At 38.3% G+C, this 20,950-nt stretch overlaps 1 protein-coding gene across 1 annotated transcript; it reads right to left on the bottom strand.

The window, feature by feature from the left end:
• Positions 1-330: 330 nt before the first annotated feature.
• On the bottom strand, positions 331-10,216 carry LOC139719714 (transcription termination factor 1-like; the record flags this gene model as incomplete). Its single annotated transcript, XM_071631108.1, has 10 exons — positions 331-761; positions 1,874-1,959; positions 3,462-3,530; positions 4,234-4,329; positions 5,411-5,579; positions 6,107-6,243; positions 6,671-6,749; positions 7,909-8,014; positions 8,967-9,043; positions 10,078-10,216. Coding segments are annotated over 10 exons (1,389 nt in total), but the record flags the coding sequence as incomplete, so codon positions are not given.
• Positions 10,217-20,950: the final 10,734 nt, after the last annotated feature.

The following is a 20,950-nucleotide window of genomic DNA, read 5'->3' on the forward strand; positions in this document are numbered from 1 at the left end:
TCTGGCTTTGATCTGTACATTTTCTTTCTCACATGTCAAGTCAATGGCAATACAACTGAACAACAATATGGGTATTTTATCAAATTTCTTGATGGCACGAGTATGCTCCATACAGCTCTTAACAATTCTGTACAGAAATTGACACATCTTTCTCAACTGTGTACATATTTGGCAATTTAGAATAGCCATGAAATGATTCCAAGGTGCAACAGGTTCTTCACCCACTGTCCTCTCTTTTCTTCCTCTTCTTTTTCTTCTTTTTGTGAATTCCCTCCTGGATAGTTTGATGGTCTGTGGACATCGCCTCTTCTGTGGCAGTCGTCTCAACTCTCATCTCGACTTCAGAAGTTCTATCTTTCTTTTCTTTTGACGCACATGTCCTTGACTACTCTCGCTTCCCTCGCTTCCATCATCTGACATCTCAGATTGTCGCTCTTGTGCAGTTCTTCTGTCTTTCTTTCTCTTCTTCCTTTTCCTCCTCTCAGCAGGAGGATTCAAGCTGCCATCTTCCGTTCCCCCAGCAACCCTCTCTCCTGCTTCAGAGTTAGAGGCCTCACCTCCACTCCCGTTGCTTTGATGACTGTGATGATGTTGCTCAGGCACTCGCTCCTCCATAGCTCCTCCTCGAGGGGCGCAATCCTCGTCCCCCTCTTCCCCTGATACTTCCTCCTCGCTCTCCTCCACCTCGCCAGGTGTGGTGTACGGTCCTGACTTGCTACAAAGATCTGGCAGGGCATAGTCGTGAAGATGACACACAATGTCTAAAAGACAAAAAAACACACACAAACAAACGTTTAATCATCTCTGTCCATTAATTAGGGTTTTTGATTAATTGAGCTGCATATTAGTCACAAAAGAAGAGACTTGTTGCAAAACGGAGGTTGGATGTGCTGGTGATGAAGTCATGCACTGCCTTATTCATCATGATACCGTACAGTGTACTCCACTTAAAGGGTTTCAACTATTAAAAATAGAAATAAAGGTCCCAAAAGTATTAGCTATATGTATGTATGTATAGCTTTATATTCTTTACTTGCCCAGTTAAACAAATTACGTTCAATAACGAAAGAAACCTGCTGGTCCTGAGGACTTCCTTGTATCGGGAGTCGTCTGTATCCACTGTCAGGGCCTCATGACCTTACGGAATTACCTTACAGAAATTACGTCGACCTGTTCAGTACTCTCCAATCAGCTTTGAGCATTGCAGTTGTTGCAATGGCAGCTAAAATCATATTGTAACAAGCATTCGCTGCAAACCTTATGCAACAGTACCAAGACACAGTTGTGGCTTCCAATATGACACTACCATGGCATCACACTTCCTCATTCACAAAAAGATGTCTGTGATACGAATACCTAGCAAGGCAAACGGCAAGCGATGTCTCCTTGCATACCACAACTTGTGATCATAAAGTTTTTTATGTAAGTTCACTGACCTTTTGATTTCTGGCCTAGTCCAACTTAACCTTTCTTTATAAATATGCTATAATACCAACACGCTTCTTGCTACTCGCAGAACCCGTCTGTCTCATCCACATATCTAGGCTAATGTACATGCCAAATTTCACTTGAATTACTGTATTTGATTACTGGAAGTACAATGTACTTATCTCAACAATCTGTTACAACACTCTCAACGGACTGAATGCTGACTTCTACAAATAACCCCTTCAAAATCCATTTGTCATAGATCAAGACGTAATGACACAGTGACCATCTCACAACTAAAACTTCTGCATTTTGTTGAGAGTAGCTAATGTAGGCTATATTCAGCATAATCTCTCTCCTTCACCAGTTGCAGAAATGCAACTGTGTAACTTCACAAATCACAACATATTGAATGTCTGTAATGACTACAGAACTTTCCACTCACCGTCGTATATCTTGAAGCGATAGTCTGGGATGTACCTCACCTTCAGTTGATGAAAGTAGAGGCGCAGCTTCTGTGGAGATGGGACGCTGTCCAGGGGAAAAAAAACACACACACACCAAAAAAAAAATCAATACAGGAAGTTGAAAGTTAGAAATATAGTGACAGAAATGTTCAGTTTTGGATGGGATAATAACAGAACTTAATAGAAGCTTGCCATAAACTCTGCAGAGGAATTTACACATCAAGCGACACTCCCCATGTATTTCCTGCTGATCATGGAGGTCACTTGTCTGTTTCCTGTTTAAGAGAATGATAGACTCTTTGGCCCAAATTCAGAAAGGTACTGATGGTTTGTACCAAATTCATGATTTGAATTTGGCCCATGGACTATAACGAACACAAAATAGGCGTGGTTGGCACATGCACGTTCTCAGCCTGCATTCAGCTTTGGATGTCTGTTGCAGTACATGATACAGCCGTACATCATGTGGAGATTTGCATAAATTGATTCATAGACAAAATTTAAGCTAACTTCGTGAATTCTGGCATCTGTTTTTGTAGTCAACAATTGTACAGTATATAACATTGTGAAATTATAGGCACGCCTACTGCATGGATGATGGATGCTACACTGGGATAAGAAACTTTGTCACCAAAGCAAAAGGGAAAGGGCAATCTACATGAATCTGTTATGGTGGGGTTTTTGTTGTTGTTATTTTTTTGTGTCTGTTTCTTGTATCTCTCTCTAAAATCCCAAACTAACAAACAAAATGAGACCTTTATCACATATGCTTTTCTCAAGGACAGATGTCTTAATCTGCCTAACTGTGTGGGGAACTACAAAAAGAACATGTGATTTGGAAATGATAACCAAAATGCATACATGTATATCGCCTTTTCAAAACAGATACAAAGCACTATCGCGAGTAGAACAAAATGCAAGAAATCAACAATACACTTGTTAAACTAGACAAAAACATTAAAAAAACTAACATTTAACTTGAAGTAATCACTATACAATTGGAATCAAATCAAAACGAAGAGAAGTTGTACTTTTGGAACAAATAGGGTTGTAAAAGTTTTTTTTTTTTTTTTTTAATTGATCTTTGTTAACTGCTGACTGGAAATCTGAACCCCAAGACAAAAAAAACAAACAAAAAATACATGTACATCATAGCAGTCCCTCTCACTTCGTAACTTCATATCATTTTTGAAACAATTCAAATGCTAATGATATTGCAAAGAGTACGGTAAGTTTCATGTAGTGTCTTTCCGATATGACGCAATGGACCTTGGAACTGCATAATAATCAGAAGTCACTGGCTTACAATAAGATAACCCCAGCAGCAAAAAAAAGAAGATAACAAAAACAAAAACAAAAACGAATAGCATGTCATTCAAGGAATTAGGAATACTGCACCTACAGGTTGTATATTTTCCTGCTGTGTTAACACAATGGAAGGTTTGAAAGTTGTCACTCACTTTTCTCATACCAAGCATAATCATATGATGATCTGTGATGAAAATTAAAAGGCTAGAAAACAGGGCTGCTAAACCACAAGTTTTATGACAACATATCTAAACTTACTTTGGAAAGTCATCCAGTACAGACAGCCAGTCAATATCCTGCTCATCATTCACATCTAACTTGTAGATCCTGGAATTGCATGAGAGGTGGTGGGCCAATGAGATCAATTATGATAATAATATATCAAATTTATAAAGCGCAAAACTTACATGTATTAGTATAGGCATATATTTTTCTGAGCTGCAAAAGCTTCTGATGTACTTGATGACAACAGACAGTTAAATGAAAAGATGTGTTTCGAGTCATGATGTAAAGACTGCTACAGTTGGGGATTTCCTGACTTCTAATGGTAGGTTATTCCAGCGTCAAACCTCAAGTGAACTTCTGCGATGGAGACAAACCAATTATCAACAAACCATTCTACAAGGGTCATCGAAATGTGTAATAAATGCCAGTTTGCGAAATCAATAAAAATGATATTAGGACATTTACAACATGGAAACACAACCACCTACAGGATGTCTTCAGTTCTTTTAGAAACATGTGACTAAAAGTTTGATTTCAGTAGCAGAGGACAGAGCAGCATTAAAAGCAGTACACAAAAGTCTACTTCCAGTTTGTTGTTAAACTGTTAATGATAGTAACATGAAATATAGGGTGATACTAGTAACTAAGGAATTACCCCATTTTAGTTTTTCAATCTGTTGTGATTTTCCAGGGAAATCTCACTCAAATGCGCAATCGCCACAAATTCACTGCTCATTTACATTGTAGGATGTATCGGCATCTACAGACACATCTCCCCCGAAGAGCGGCTGGAGTTATAACTCACTTTTCAATGAGCTTCACGTTGTCATCGGAGGTCCAGCGCTTTTTGGCCGTGTGCCTCGTCTGATACTCTGCTGCTGCCCAAGACACGATGAAAAGCCTGACAGAAAAAAAAAAAAAACACAAGGGGGTATTTCCACAGTAAAAGGACATTTTTCAGAGATGTCGGGTTATTTTCTGTTTCCATTCTGTATTAACCCAAATACAATATGATCTTTGAGAGCCAATTAATGAGAGAAAACTTTGTACCGAAATTGCTTCAAACAAATAATCTATTTGCAGTATTAGAATTTATGCCAAAATGAAAATTTTGGGGGCTAACATACAATATGTAATGCTAGACTGACACCTATGTATGAAGGTCAAATAATACATGTTCGATGAAAATTCGCCATATTTCAACTTAAAGGACAAGTTCACCTTCATAAACATAAGGATTGAGAGAATGTAGCAATATTAGTAGAACACATCATTGAAAGTTTGAGGAAAATCGGACAATCCGTTCAAAAGTTATGCATTTTTGAAGTTTTTGTGCAGTAACCGCTGGATGAGAAGACTACTGCAGTGTGTGAATAACTTAGATGTCACATGCGTACAACAATATAAGGAAAATACAAAGAGAATTTCACAAAATTTCATCTTTTGAAAAAAGTACACATTCGTCCGACTTGTTACCGACAAATGTTATGGGTAATATTATTCCCCCTGCCTTTAGAAAGAGGCAAGTCAAGTGCTCTTTTATTATGCGAAAAAAGTGAAAATATGTTGAATTTTCTTTACATTTTCTTTATACTGTTGTACGCATATGACTCACAAGCTGTAGTAGTCTCCTCATCCAGCGGTTCCGACACAAAAATTTTAAAAATTCATAACTTTTGCATCGATTGTCCAATTTTCCTCAAACTTGCACTGATGTGTTCTACTAATATTGTTGCATTCTCTCAATCTTTATGTTTATGAAGGTGAACTTGTCCTTTAATGGCCTGATATTGATTAGAAAAAATAACAGCCCTTAAATTTTATTGAACACAGTGCTTAATACCCTTCTAGACTTAGTGGTGAACAAATGTTATGTGGACTGACAACAATGTAATAGTATAGTTCAGGAGACAAATATCCAAGACAAGGAGCAAGCACTTTGATCCCGAGACGAAGACAACTTAGTTGCCATGGTAACTCACCACTGTGACCGGCACTGAAGAACATTCCTCGTCTTCATCTTCTGCTGCACAGCTGTCCAAGGGATTTTGTAGAAGAGGCGGTTGACGTCATTAGTCCTGTTGAATCCACTCGCCTCCTTGACGGCATCAATGAGTTTTTGCCTCTCTCGCTCCGACCACAAGCCATGCTCTGCGGGTTCAATGATGAGAGGATGTAACCACGGCAACACACCCGGCAAGACACCATGTGGGAGGCGAGAAGGGAAGAAAAAAAAAGAAAAATACAAACACATAACTATGATTTTCTATCCCTAGAGACTACCATACATCATTGGTTGCATCTTCACCTACTCCCCCCCCCCCCCCCCACCCTTTGGTATTTTTACTGACATTCTATAGGGTTAATGCACTCATAAAAGTATGCATATAGAATTTTAAAAAGAAACTGTATCAGGACAGAGCTAACATACAAAGTTACACTCTCCAAAATAGGCATACAATGTGCTTCAAAGAATATTCTATTCCATGAAGAAGGGATGCATAAAGTGCCAACTTAACAGCTGCATGATCATGAAAATATCTTTGTCAGTCTAAAAACTTATCACAAGTTGTCAATATCTTTGTCAATCCAGATCACATCACAGACAAAAGCATGTTCACGACATTGGTCTACATTCAATTTTACTCTTCTCCCCGTGATATCCAAGCTCTAGTTACCTTGACCAGTGATAGAAATCTTGAACCGGTCACAGAGGGACCTGCCGCTCCTTCCCATCATCTTGCCGATCTGACTCCACTGAGGACCCATTTTCCGAGCGAGTCTCTTCATTTTCTTCACCTCGTCCTTGGAGAAACTTTGGTAGAAATGTTACCAAAAGACAAGTTGTAGGCAAATAAAAAATCTGGAACACCGTAATGGAACACCACTGACAACATGCACTGTGTTTACAAGATGACTAAACATTTTTTAATTCTAACCCACAATTGAAATTTTTTCTGCACAAAAATTTAAGAAAGGATATCTACTTGACACTGCAAATTACTGCAAATTATCTTTTGCTTTTACCATAAAGAACAGTTGACTAGAAAAGATTACATGAATAAAAACTCTTTCAAATAATTCACAACTCTTGAGAATACAACATTGACTGCCATCAAAACATCTTAAATTCACACATACAATGTATACATAACCAGTGTAGCATTTCTTTTACCTTGGAATCTAGCTATGCCTACTTACTATCTACAAAGTAATTTTGAAAAAAATGACATCATACTCACTGTCCCAAGTAGTTGAGAGGATCAAATATCTTCCTAGCTCTGATGTAGACATTGTACGTTGGTCTTTGGATTCCCTTGCCTGTTAGAAACCACCACGGAGCAAGGAAGCACAACTAATTGAGAACATCTCATATGCCTCTAATGATGTGTGTGCAGCATAATATTGATGGATGGAAGTTACCACTGAAGCAAAATTAACATTGAATTATCAGTTACACAAGTTAATTTACATGGACTGCACTTTAAAGGGATGATATCGTTTTGGTTGAAGTGGGGCTTCAAGGTTTCTAACTTTTTGGGGGAGCGGGGTGAGACAATGAGAAACCTCTTATGACATAGTGAAAGAGCACATAATTCAAGAGGTTTTAAAAGTTTATTTGGAGAAAATTGCTTTTGAAATGGCTGAGATATCCAAAACAAAGCGATCCTAGTAAGAGGTGGAACCCACCTTTTGTTAGGACCACTTTGTTTTACTTTGTTTTTGATATCCCAGCCATTTAACAACCAATTCTAATAAGGTAAACTTTGAATTCCTCTTAAACTGCATGCTCTGTAACATCTCATAGAGTGGTTTCTAGGTATCTCACAAAAAGTTAAAAGCTGAATCCTCACCACAACCAATACTATACCATCCCTATAGGAGTGAAAGAAAATCTAGGAAACATAATAGAGCACATCCTATTTTTGAGAACAAGATGCCATATACAAACTAATTTCTACAAACACCTTGCTTTTAGGAGTCTCATCAGATTACTAAAATTTGTCAAGTTCAGTGAGAAGCAGGAACTTAAGTCCTCTTAAACATGTCAACAATTTTAGAAATCACCTAGGCCTCGCAGATTTAGCAATTAAGAAGTTTTTTTGAAAATTGTGCAAAACAATTAATGAACAACAAAAGTTTCAATTGAAAGAGAACCCTTTTCTTTCATTCTAACATGTGAAACATTTACAAAGAATTGGAAAATTGTATTTTCCAAAAAAAAATTATCTATGTGTTATGTTGCCAGACCACCAAAAATAGCTTGTGAACAAGGACTTAATATGAATCATATGAATGAGGATATTTCTACTTGGGCATAGATGTTCGTACACACTAATGAATTTATGCGGCATTTAGTTGTTCATCCATTTTATGAGAGCCACTCAATCTTCATACGGTTGTTGTGAAGGAAAATAAAAACGAAAAACAATGGCTTAGTTTCATGGTAGGATCAAGATTCAAAGTCTACACAACTCACTCAGTCTCATATAGATATTCTTCTCCATAATCAGTGTGCGTAACTCTTTGCTGTCAGGGTATTCATCTGGAAAGATTATTTTCCTCGGCTCATCAATCTTGTATTTCTATTAGAATTGAAAGAAAATGGAGAAATAAAAACAAAGTTTCACTGAAATCACCTACTGACCAAACAGAAATATGCAAAAGATTTCACTGAAATTATGTTATGCATACTCACCAAATGCAAAATTGACAAATGTATTAATACGTGCATATCATGCAAATAGTAATTTCCTCTTTATCAGCATCTTTATTGCAGAAGACACACCCAGAAATTACATTCTGATATGGAAATAAGTGCACTAGTCAGACAGTCTGCAAATCAAATGGCAGATTTGGCATCTTTGTGCAAGACAATGTGCTAACAGCATCCTACCAAAAGTGGATGTAATACCCAAATGTAAATGCAAAATATAGTGGTTGGTAATGGTATACTTTTTTGACAACACTCTTCCACTTTACTTAAATAAAGCAGCCATGGTAGATTCTTGCAGATTAGAAATATGTCAGTGTTGTTATAGGGTGGAGGAAATTAAAAAAATATATACCGGTATATAATTAAAAACTGCAGCAAGTGAATTTAATCTAAAATATTACAAACAAAATATTCTAGTTAAAAGGTGTTATAATTCTTTACTATCATGATTCACTCAAATCATCCTTGCTGTAACAGGGATCTCATTATTGTAATTTTTATCAAGTCAGTTCTTTTTTTTTTAAATAAAATAACACTCTATATATGGAAAACCAGGACTACCAACTTAAAACCTCATTAAAAATAGTACCTCATTGTGAATGAATTTGGTGCAACAAAGTGTCCCTACATTTTGAAGAGTCTCAGAGGAACAGGACAGACACTCATATTGATGTCAGACAAAAGCTCCTGCAACTTGCACAGCTACATCAAATGTCACTCTTGATGAAACCAGAGAGAAAATATCCCTGACTTGATCATATTCCTGGGGCACAAACAATGTGAAAACTGGATCAAGGGTGGTCAACACCATGCCACATTACCTGACAGATATTTGCCATGTTCTCCTTCAATCTCTTGTCTTCCATTCCACTCCATAGGCCTTCCTTCACAACAATTCCTGGGGGTAAGGAAGCAGGATTGGTAAAACAGTTCAAGGAAAACTGTTTAATGTAAAGCTACTCTGCACTTCGAGCACTACATGTACAAATGTACACCAAAATCTGACAAGAAAACATCACACATACATGTGTACATGCACACATCTTTCAATAGCGTGTGTTGCAGAAAATTGGCTTCCTGGGATCATCCAATCTCTTTAGCAGCAATAAAAACTCTTCATGCCAATGTTCATATAACAGTACACTAGCAGTACTTCAAGTTCCTCATACAGAAATCTTGTTGCCTTTCTACCTAATCTTCAGAATTGTGTGTGACAAACACTTCAAGCAAATAAACTCAGTCTTTTTCAAACAGTTATTTCTGTAAATTTCTGTTCTTTTGGCATATTCATAGCCTTCATGAAGATCCGATCTTTTCATCATTATCATGCTTATGCTCGTACAGGTACATTGTATATTTGCTGTGATGCAGCATTAATAATAGCTCTGCGTATTCTAGAGAAGAAAGCTACTACCTTTTCAAAATGTTATAGAATATTTAAAAACACATGGCCCAATTCTTTTTTATGTTTATGGGTCAATTTGATGTGTAGCCAATTTGTCCCCTCAGTCTCAATGTTCTAATTGCCATTATGGGTGCACATTGCAATTGTATAGGAGTTTTCACATGTGCAGTTCTCAAAGTTGCCTCAATGACGATATCTTCAATAGAACATGCTGCTTTCCCTCAACCTTATTATAGCCATAGGACCTACAATTTCATCCATTTCACCATTATTAGGATCTACACAATCTCTCTCATCATCTCTCTCATTCATCTTTGACTTTTACATCTGTGATATTCACACAGATTAAAAAAAAACTCTTCAGTGCCATCAACTTGTAAAATATAGCAATAATGAAAAAAAAAAGAACAATCTTGAGTTCAAAAAAACAAAACAAATCATAGACAACAAAGTTATAAATTCTATGTCAATAATCATTGATGATGCATGAAAGCTAACAAAAATCACAAAGATAAAAAGTCACTAACCTCTGTCACGGAGCGCTTGTCTTGTTTCAGCATCCATACGATGGACATTAGATGCATAGAGTTCACTTTCATTCTCCTCTAACTCCATGTCGCTGGAATCATCGATACCATCATCAGAGGAGGAGGTGGAGCTCGAGCTTTGGTGCACCTCTTCCTCCGCTGGCTCTCTGTCACTGGGGGTATCCATGGTTTGTGTAAGTGGCTCTACTCAGGTGGCATGGTAGCTACAAATCAAATGCAATGCCACCCATCACATTGGCACTGAATCAAAAACATAAAATAAAAAGAAAATAATGATCACTACAGTGGCATCGCACTGATGAATTCATCTGGGATCTTTTTGAATGGACACCAGGCCGAATCCAAGTAGTAGATAGAGATAGAGTATAGAGTTTACGTACAGCTGACGTTTTGACCACATGACACGAGTCTATAGAGACCAACTAGAAGTGAAAGTCTAGAGTAAAATTCCCTGTTTGTGGCAGGCTTTGTACCGGGTGCCTATTTGCAGCAGGGGCCATTTCATTCCTTGATAAAAGGCCAAATCAGGTGTAACTTCTCATAAGACTTGCAAGTAACTCTAGCCTGACTCTTGTATACTACAACGTACAACGTAGGTAGTCGGAGAGCTAGAGGGCGCCTCTCCAACTACCTACGTTGTACGTTGTAGTATACGAGAATGAATGCCATTCAAATAACACGCAGATGAGGAGTGAAGCAATAAGGACGTTTACAGACCTGATTTCAGCCACAGATTTCGGTGAGTTTTTGACGTAATTAAACAAAAAATCGCATACCGATTATTGAATGATTATCATAGATTACGATAATTCCTTGTATTTTAGTTTTCCACGATTAATAAAGATATTCATGAAGGAGTCGCACAACCACACTGAAAAATGACAACGTCTGCGAAGTAGAATTTTCTAATAGAGGTGCAGCCGCTGTCGCTACAGCGGCTGCGTGTAGTAGCTATACAAGACAGTGCTAACGCAGATCTTCACACGTGGGACTAACATGTAGATCTACACTGAATCAGCTCAGCCTCAGCCCAAGCGTTAAGCGCTAGGCGATCAGGAGTAATATGCCTTGAATTGTAATGGCTAGATAATGAAATGTGTCGGCACGTACGTGAATCTGATATTTTGAAGTCAACAGAGTGTCACAGTAACTTTGGGCAACAGTTCATACTTTGTAGACTTTTTAACTTCCGAGGTTCTCTGCTCGCTCGTGTTTTGAATGTGATGGATGAGCTCGAGTAGTCGAGACGTACTAGGGAGTACAATGTACGTCACGTAGCAATTGCATGCAGTGTGTGTGCCGGTGTGTGCGGTTCGATAGTACACACGGCGTACGTACGTAGCTGTAAGGCACTTTTAGAGGCGACTTTGACTTGAGGGAAGAGATTTCGCTTACGCTCATTAATATTCATCACCTTACAGGGAGGAGGGTAAGCATGAATAATAATGATTGGGTGTCGTGTTCAAGAAGTTAGTTTAGCACGATCGGCACTACACAGAGTATGCCTTCAATGCCAAAGATTTCTCTACAAAGATGGACAGTGAATATGAAATGAACCTGAGTGCATGGTTTACTAGTAACCCGCTTACTCCGACACATAATTATTATTTTTATATAGCCCCCTATGCATGAAACACTGACTGCCGTAAATTAGGACATAAAGCGAGGGGTGTAGGCGTACTAGAAAATGCGTTTAACAGAAGTTTCTATTTTATGGCTCCGCTATCAATGGAGTATCATACTGGGCAAATTTTTCTTTCCTTTTGCAATGTTTCCTTCTGTGTTGAATAAATTCTTGGTAGCTGTGACAAATGAATAAGATCTATCAAATTGAAATGGAGCCGCTTTTCACCAACTGTATACCACCATAATTACAAACATTTAAGCAAACCAAAAACAGAAGAAAAAAAATATTACAAAAAAACTTAAACTGATGTTGTGTAATATGATATCGTGCAAAACCCTACAAGAGGACCAGCAGGTCACCACGCTACCACATGTTCTCTGTCAACAGTCGCCCAGTTCTGCCTACATACAATATGATGTAAACGTTCTACAAGGTGTCCAAAACATGATTTTTTTTTTTTATCATAGGACATTGGTCACGTGTTGGTATATACTTATGTAAAGCAGCACTTAACAATAAGGTCCTCTTTATCCATCACGCGGGGCGTATAGCCTCTTCAGCATTGCCACTGCTCTACCAGAGGGCCTGCCATTATTGTTACCCCGATGCCAGGCACCCATTTTTGCGCCTTGGTCGAGAGGGACATTGTGGGTAACCACTGTCCAAAGACGTAAGCACTGGGCGAGAAACGAACTCGAGTCCTTCGACTGGTAGTCAGGAGTCTCATCCACTTTCCCACAGCGCCCCCACTACATACTTCACATATGAACAGATCAGGCTGTGTTGCTTATTTTATAAAACTCGAGAGCATACGTTTAGCTGTACAAGGAGGTAAATAATCTGTTAGATCCAAAGATCACACTTCACTGGTTCTTTGAACATGGCGCATTGTTCAGGTTATTATTATAAACAAATACATGGATAGCGTAGGTCGATACGGAGCATGACAAGGTAAATAATTTGGTATGTACCTATAGCTACTGTACCAAAGCCTTGTTCGTTAGGTTGTCACGGATGATTTAAGTCGACCCGGCTGTTAATACAGGCAATTTCACATTGTTCATTGGGATTTTAGCCCCCCCCCCCCCCCCTCCCCCACATTGATTTAAGATTATGTAGTGCTTGCTGGGGTTAACAAATTGACGGCGAACATATTGCATTCTGTATAAAAGGGGAGATTTGTTTAAAATAGTTAATTTCGAAGTGTGTTCCTATCATAAAGGCGCAAAGTCAAAAAGAATGAAAATTAGGTCTTCCTATGAAAACCTCATATTTGTCTGGTATACACATTTGCCATATTGCTTTTCTGTCTTTCAGTCTGGAGTATTTTGATCCTTCAAATAAAGTACTCCGCTAAATCATGTTTCAGCGTGCTTTTAAACTTTTTGCTGTTAAAAATTGTCAGTTTTGCACTGCATCTATATTCACTGCTCCAATTTCAGGCACACAAATCCATTGTTGCCATCACATTGGAAAGAGGGAGCTAGGTGCAGGACCAGGGAGTATATCCTGTTTGAAAGCGCTCAAGTCCTTATCAGTGATGCTCGCTTTTGTCGAAGCACATGATGAGTAATATCACGCTGGATGGCATGTCAGACTCCTGACTCCATCGGAGGACCCGAGTTCGAATCCCGTCCAGTGCTTACGTCCTTGGACAAGATGTTTTTACCCACTATGTCCCACTCGACCCAGGTGTATAAATGGGCACCTGGCAATGCTAGTGTAATAATAATAGCAGTGCCCTCTGGTAGAGCAGTGGTAACACTGAAGAGGATATATTCTGGGTAAATAAGACCTATATTATTGTAACAGTTTTGGCGCAGCCTTTTTGACACAACCTGTATTCTAATTTAGTGCATGGTGTAGTCTGATGTCTGAGCTCCCATCGACGTGTTGTTGATGATGTATACAACATAATACAATCGGTTTATTTATATAGCACTCTTACACAGTCAATGACTGATTTCACAGCACTTTACAACAAAATTCAGTCACAGATTAGCATTAAAAAGAAAAGTATTCTTCTTGAAGACATTGAAGGGATGGGGAATGCGGATGAATCGTGGTATATCGTTCCACAATCGCGGTGCAGCCGTCGCTCTGATGTTGAAGTATGTATATTTTGTAATGATTAAAGTTCCAAAGTAGACCTAAATGTGACTACCGTGTGACTGACTTTGGGCGATTTACCACAAATCCGGCTGCGAAACCCAGATGAGAGTCACATTTCTCGTCACATGCGTGTAATCCTTCTTAACGCTGTTCAGCCTCCAGCACAATATTATTTATGTGGTGATACAACAATCCCTATAAATTACCTTGAGTTAAAGTATGTGCTTCATACTATGAGGGCTGTAAGATTTTCATGGACATGGTGGGTAGGCCTACACCTATTATGCATACCGTATACATACCATACCTATACATGACCTATAAACACATGAATACATGGTACGTTATACCATGTATGAAGCGTGACGTAGATCACGTATGTTCACTTTATCGGGAATGTGCATTTCAATGTCTATTGTTAATCAAATTACTAATATAGGCCTGTAGCATGCAGTGATTGTCAGTCTTTGTCAAGACATCGACAAAATGGTTTGGAAGATTTTCTTTATCATTTTAACGCGGGGGGGGGGGGTCCACGTAACCTGAAGAAAAATAGCAGTAGGCCTATATATTATTGGTAGCTATATATATTCAGTTTTTTTTTTTTTTTTTTTTTGCAGTTATCACGTGATAAGTGATGCATGACCATGGTATAATCAACACAACACAAGTTACCATGTATTTTACCATATCCTTAAAGATCCCTGCATTGAATTTATTGTTGGTTGCAAGAGTTTACTACACACACACACACACACACACACACACACACACACACACACACACACACACACACATACACACAAATGGTCGATCAAGACTAGTGGAGAAATAGAGGTCACAATAATCTCGGATAGATCCCTTATCAGTGCTTATAATTTTGTATAATGTGTACAGACACGAACATAGCAACGAATCTTCTGTGATAAAGGGTTGAAATTACAATTATTATTGTATAATTTTTTCTTACACTTAGAGCCACAGAAGGGGGAGCAAGAATACCACTGTCAATGATCCATGCATATCGGCATTCTTTGATCAGTATATTTGTTGTTTTTTGTTTGTTTGTTTTTATATAAAGTTGATTTAATGTAGGGCTTGTATAAACATGTTAACATTAGTTTTATCAAAAGAACACTTGAAATCTTGTCAACAAGTTGTTGCCATCACGGAGAACTTTCTCGGGTTATGTCATCGCATGCTCAATGCGGTCTTGCGATTCACAAGAGATTTTTCGAAGTACCTATTGGTTTCTCTACCCTTTCGGGCCGGAGGTTATTGTTCGACGTTCTTGTATATAACCAGTGTCTTTTTTTAGGTATGCACCACATAGATTCGAAGAATACAATTCTTCTTTATTATTGTTAATGCTATCTTCATTCTTATTTATCATTATTATTATTGTTATCATCATTATTATTATTATGACGATGATGATGATGATGGTGGTGATGATTATTATTATTATTATTATCATTATTATTATTATAATTATTATTGTTATTATTATCATCATTATTATTATCATTATTATTATTATCATTATTATTATTATTATCATCATCATCATCATCATCATCATCATCATCATAGGGGTACGGTTCCACAGGTGATGAGACCGGAAAAAAAAAAAAATCTGTTTTAGTGTTGAGAGAAAAAAACAGGTATATGATAGGCATAGGAGAAAGTGATGGTGATGAGAAGAGTGGGAGTATGGACAAAAAAATGAAGTAGAAGTTGGAAGAAAGGTGAAGGGAAGCAGAGGAGGGAGAAAATGAAGGAGGTATTCTTTCTTGGAAGTCTTGGAACCGTCGACTATCGCACAGCTAGCATTGGCACAACGGAGATACAGACTCCGTCGTCAGACTCATACCCTTAAACCGTTCTATACCCCCTCTCTCTTGACTAACCAAACAGACCCTTTCAGACCTACCCACATGGTGAAGAGCAAACTCAATAAACCTTAACATTTACTTTACTACCATGCAAACTATTACCTCACTCAATGTACATCATAGTGGTGTAGTATCATATTTTGAAAGTTGTTGCCATCGTCAGCATAAAAGAATGAGAAGTTAGATGATCTTTGAAGGTGGACGTTTACATGGTGGTGTCGATAACGAATGTTGAGTTTTATGGTTCACCATGTGGTAAGTACTGAAAAGGGTTGTTGGAAGAGGAGATAGTAGATAAGTGAAGAGGGAGATGTGAGAAAGGAGATACGAGATGGAGAGTAAGAAAGACTAGAGGTATTCTTTCTAGAAAATGTGCATGTGAGTCCTGAAAAGGACACTGTGAACCAGAAGAGAGGGCAAAGAGCAAAGAGAGAAGACTCGACTTTCCGGACAGCTTGACTGTTCGGCTTCAATGAGCAAGTTGTACTAACACTTCTAATCAATCAAGACTTGAACGATTAGAAAACCCATGAATCAAAATAAACCATGTGAACACTTAAAATAATTATAGAATGAGAGCAAGCCATCACCCAGATCATCACCCTGGGCTCATGGAGTCTACATCTCATAGTTTTTCATACGCATTTGTCGATACTGCTATCAGTAGCTACTGCTAATTCGTGTGCAGCACGTTGTTTATCTGTTGTCCTACCATGCAAAAAGTCCGGTGTTGAATATGAAACACCGAGCTGTTGTTAAATTTCCGATGCTCATTCATGGTGTTAGATTAACACCTCCGGGTGTCATTTCAGAATGTAAAATTAGGCTTTTTTTGATAGTTTCTTAGTTACTGAATTTCTTGTTAATTCTTAACTTCAACAAGACGATGAAGAATTTTCCGCTAAAGCACTTGATTTTTGAAAAAATTGTGTAAACACCAGTTGGTGTGGTCTCCTATTGAAGCTGGACAGGTGTTATACCATTGAAATTAACACCACCAATATCAAATCAACACCATGCGGTGTCATTAATGAATTAACTCTGGCGCAGTGTCAAAAACATCACCAGCTACAGTAACACCACGAAGTGCCAGGTGAACACTTTTTAACACCGCCAAAATACATTTTCTACTAACACCTGTGGGTGTGGTCCTCTATTGAAGATTGATCGGTGTTAGACTTAACACCCACGGTGTTAAATCTAACACCGATGTTTTTACAGTGTATGATTGTATTCTTGAGAAGACTCTACACTGTACCCGAGTATTAATGGTCGGTTTTCCTTGGTTTCGTCATAAATATGTTGTACCCGTGCTGCTTATCTTGTTTTTCACACTAGGCTAATTTTGTTGAGGTATACTCAACAAGTTCGTTTTTAAGTAGGTTCCATCGTATTTCTCTATAGAATGTTACTTTGGTCGAATCTTTTAGACATCGGCAACCATGTTCAATGTTTTTATTGTACATGTAAGCTAGACAGGATGTATCATTATTATATCGTTATGCCCGTAATACATGTTGCATTGAGAAATATGAAAATGCATTTGAAATTGAAATTGAAAGTATATATCGCTAAAGAGGAAGTCGTCAATGTCGTGATGGAACAAAAAGACCTTCGCTAGACCTTGTTCCATGCCTTGGGTTGACTGGTGGTGGGGCTGGAGACGTGCATTTTTTGGGTCCTCTACTAAGCCATTTAGCTTCTCACGATTCCAGCATTAATCTCACGGTCGTGCTTAGTATTAGCACTCGGCCGGTAAGAGCTATACTAAAAAGTGCTTAACCTGCATGACATCCTTTTCATGATTACATAGTTATTGAATTGAAAAAGTGAAAAATGAGTGAATTGCACACTTCTGTGTGAACTCCAACTTACGAAGAAGACGTTCATTTAGCAGATCAGTGATTAGTGGAACACGGGGGAGGGGTCACTCTCCATATCACTAAATTGCTATACTCAGCAGCCGCGTTTAAGACAGCGTCAGGCATCGTCAAAATGGATCCTTAATACAATTTCGACATTCAGCAAAGTGTAATTTAGAAGAATGATATCAAAGATCAGTATTTAAAGTTATGGATTAAATACTATTAAATCTTACTTGTGTTTAAATTCATTTCTTGTTGTATGTCAGGAAAGTGTTACTTTGATTGTTGTTGTCTTCTAACTATATGTGTAGGACGCATTTTATCAAAACGCCATTCGGAGTATTGCTCTTGATAAATAGCATGTTGATCTACACCCCATATCACTTACAGTGATGTAATTAGGTTTATCTGCCGTCCTTGATGACGCCATTTTAGGGTATAGCTGTTCCGTATTCTGTGGTAGGACAACATGTCATGTGACCAGTTTGGAGGTCGGCTAACCCTGACTGTCTCCTTCCAAGATTTAGTTTTACCAGGGAGGTGGAAGTTCCACCTCCCTGGTTTTACAGTAGGCCTATACACCATATTTCAGAGATTGTCCACATCCCAATGCCTTTATTTATATAGAGATACCCGTCTGAGCCATGTGTCTGGCCTGGCTGACTATCATTATGTGGCAGTTACAGACATGTTCATGCCGGGTAAGAAACATATCAAAAAGACATATAACCTGGGTCTGATGGGATAGTCTGTGAGTAGTTCGCCGGAGCAGACATTGCCGTGATTATAGAGGGGGGGGGGGGGGGGGGGGGGCATTTCCTGAAGCGTTTTGGTCGGATATTTTTGACAAACTGTTACAAGCTATACTTAAATCCTTGCATCTGATTGGCTAAGAGCAGATTTGTCCGACAACTTTGTCGGACAAAATGCTTCATGAAATACCCCCTGGTCTGTCACTACAACTCCGGTTGTAAAACATTGCAATACGTTTTACATGGTGTAAAGTTGATGTGCCGTAATACCTCGCTTAATACGCCACGCAGGATCCATTTCTGAGGTGTTTGGACGCGGATGGGGAGAACATTGTCAAAGGGACCCCCACACCTCCCGGGCAGTAAAAATGGCTTTTACTATGACAATCATTCATCTTCTGATGTAGGAGTGGTGGTTGATATGTGAAAAGGGGTAATTTACACCTATGTGACAATTCAAACTACTTAGTAACATTACTTTTGCAACAACAACAAAATAATAATGATAACATAAATGGGATGAATAGGCAGTGAAAATGGCTTCAATTTTGTCATGTTTTATTATGGCATAGTATTGTTTAACGCGTGAGGCAAACATTGCATATTGAATCTGGATTCATTTTGGATGACAAATTTGCATTTCTGTTGTGTTGTTTGCTGTTCTTTTATTTTCCCAACTCTAGCGTGACGTCTTTTGGTTTCCACAGAGCATTCTTTGTCATCTTGTTTATCGGACAGGATTGTCTAATACCTCGCTTTGTGGGTAAGGATAAAGCAAGCGAGTAACCTTCAAAATTCTATGTAGGGTTGTTATGAAAAGTGCCATTTACACATTGTGCATAAAGATTGGCGTGTAACATTCTACATGGGTCTGGCACAGTAGGGTATACGAGCAACTCGTCACGCAGAAATGATTTCGGTATTTTTTTCCATCTTTGACTACAGTCTACAACCAGTTAGGCGTATAAGTATTCAAGCAATGAATGATGATGCCAAATGAACTGAAGACGCTCTTCTAATCGCAGCCAATTAGGATCTGTTCTTTTTAAGTCTACAGGGAACAGAGGCGAGAACACCAACAGAAACCCCATCTTTACGGTGCTGTCAAAAATACCGGTTCCTGATGAATGCAACTTTTTGCAAGCGATTGCGTTGTGATCAACAGTTGATTATCTGTCATGCCACAGGATTCCATGACATGTTCCCTGTACATATAGTACACAGTACGTGGATTAGTTCATCGTCTGCTTGCCAGCATTGAAAGAGACAGGTAAGTTTCCTGATTGTTACCATCACAAATACTATCGAGAGAAAAAAAAAATCATAATTCTTCATTCCTATTTGATTGAATGAGACAAAAGAGCACAATAGGCCCTATGTTGTGTTGCATCTATCAACAATTCACGTCCCCTTGTGTGTGTGTGTGTGTGTGTGTGTGTCTGTCTGTCTGTCTTTGAATGTGTATGTGTGTGTGTGTGTGTGTGTGTGTGTGTGTGTGTGTATTATTGTCTTTCTTTTACGTAAGCAGCATCGCAGGCCAGGATGTTTTGCCGAACACTCGCCGAGTAAGCAATATGATATGGACATACGTCATTGGTTTGTATAAAAGAAAGAAATTGACTGTTTTTACGATGCTCATTTTCATGATTATTTGTTCATCGGATCACAAAAATTCAATTTACATTTAAATTTATTTCCATATTTCCCGGTGAAAAATACATAAAATATAACAAAATGAAATAGTTTATATCCGGCTGGAAGGAAAGATAGAATACGACAAATACATAGAATATAGTGGTTGATCGATAAAAGATGGAATCTGAGCATAAATGCTAAAGAAATATGATGGAACCTATACTCTTAAAAGCAAGCTTGTCGAGGGTAGGTCCCAGTATTAAAATTGAGTGTAAAGATTAAGGTGAGGAGCACAGGTACAGCAAAGGACCAAAACATAGAAAGAAAAAAGAAAAAAGGAAAGAAAAATATTCGAGGATATAGAAAATTCTTCTCTGATACAGGTTTTGGGGGTCGGATAAGCCACATGCTGCAAGCGGATGAATAATTGTTAGTATGATAATATCAACAACAAGGATGTAGAAATGACAGTATACGATTTAGACAATATTAGAAAATTATACATTTTGTGTCCTCAGAGGAGACGGGGAGGTATTGAGAAGAGAACATGTGCACCAGCAAATCCTCGTCATCAATCATCAATCATTGAATTCATCATTGTGTAATTTTTACATCATTTTATTTGTACAAATTTTGCTCAGCTGTTTGAGCTCCGAAGCACCTCAATTCCCTCTTCCGATCACGATGTTCAGCGTGTGGGCTTTTGCTTTTTTCCCCTTTTTTCTTTCTTTCCTTTCTTTCCATTATCCTGTTGTGCTTTATTACTTTCAATGGTATACCCTTCTGTCAAGTCATGTCATGTCGTTGTGTTTCTCCTGTCTTGTTCTGTCCTGTCTTTGTAAACAAATATGTTCACAAGAATCCTTCGAGTGGCTCGCAATTATACAAGCATGCTTTTCAGTGGACCTCTCAATTCTTTTTTTTCCTCCAGACATAACTTATGTATTTTGCTGGTATGCATGTATA

Source organism: Diadema antillarum, unplaced genomic scaffold (genome assembly GCF_040938485.1).
Source record: "Diadema antillarum isolate AM-2024a unplaced genomic scaffold, OU_Dant_1.0 scf00000114, whole genome shotgun sequence".
NCBI classification, from domain to species: domain Eukaryota; kingdom Metazoa; phylum Echinodermata; class Echinoidea; order Diadematoida; family Diadematidae; genus Diadema; species Diadema antillarum.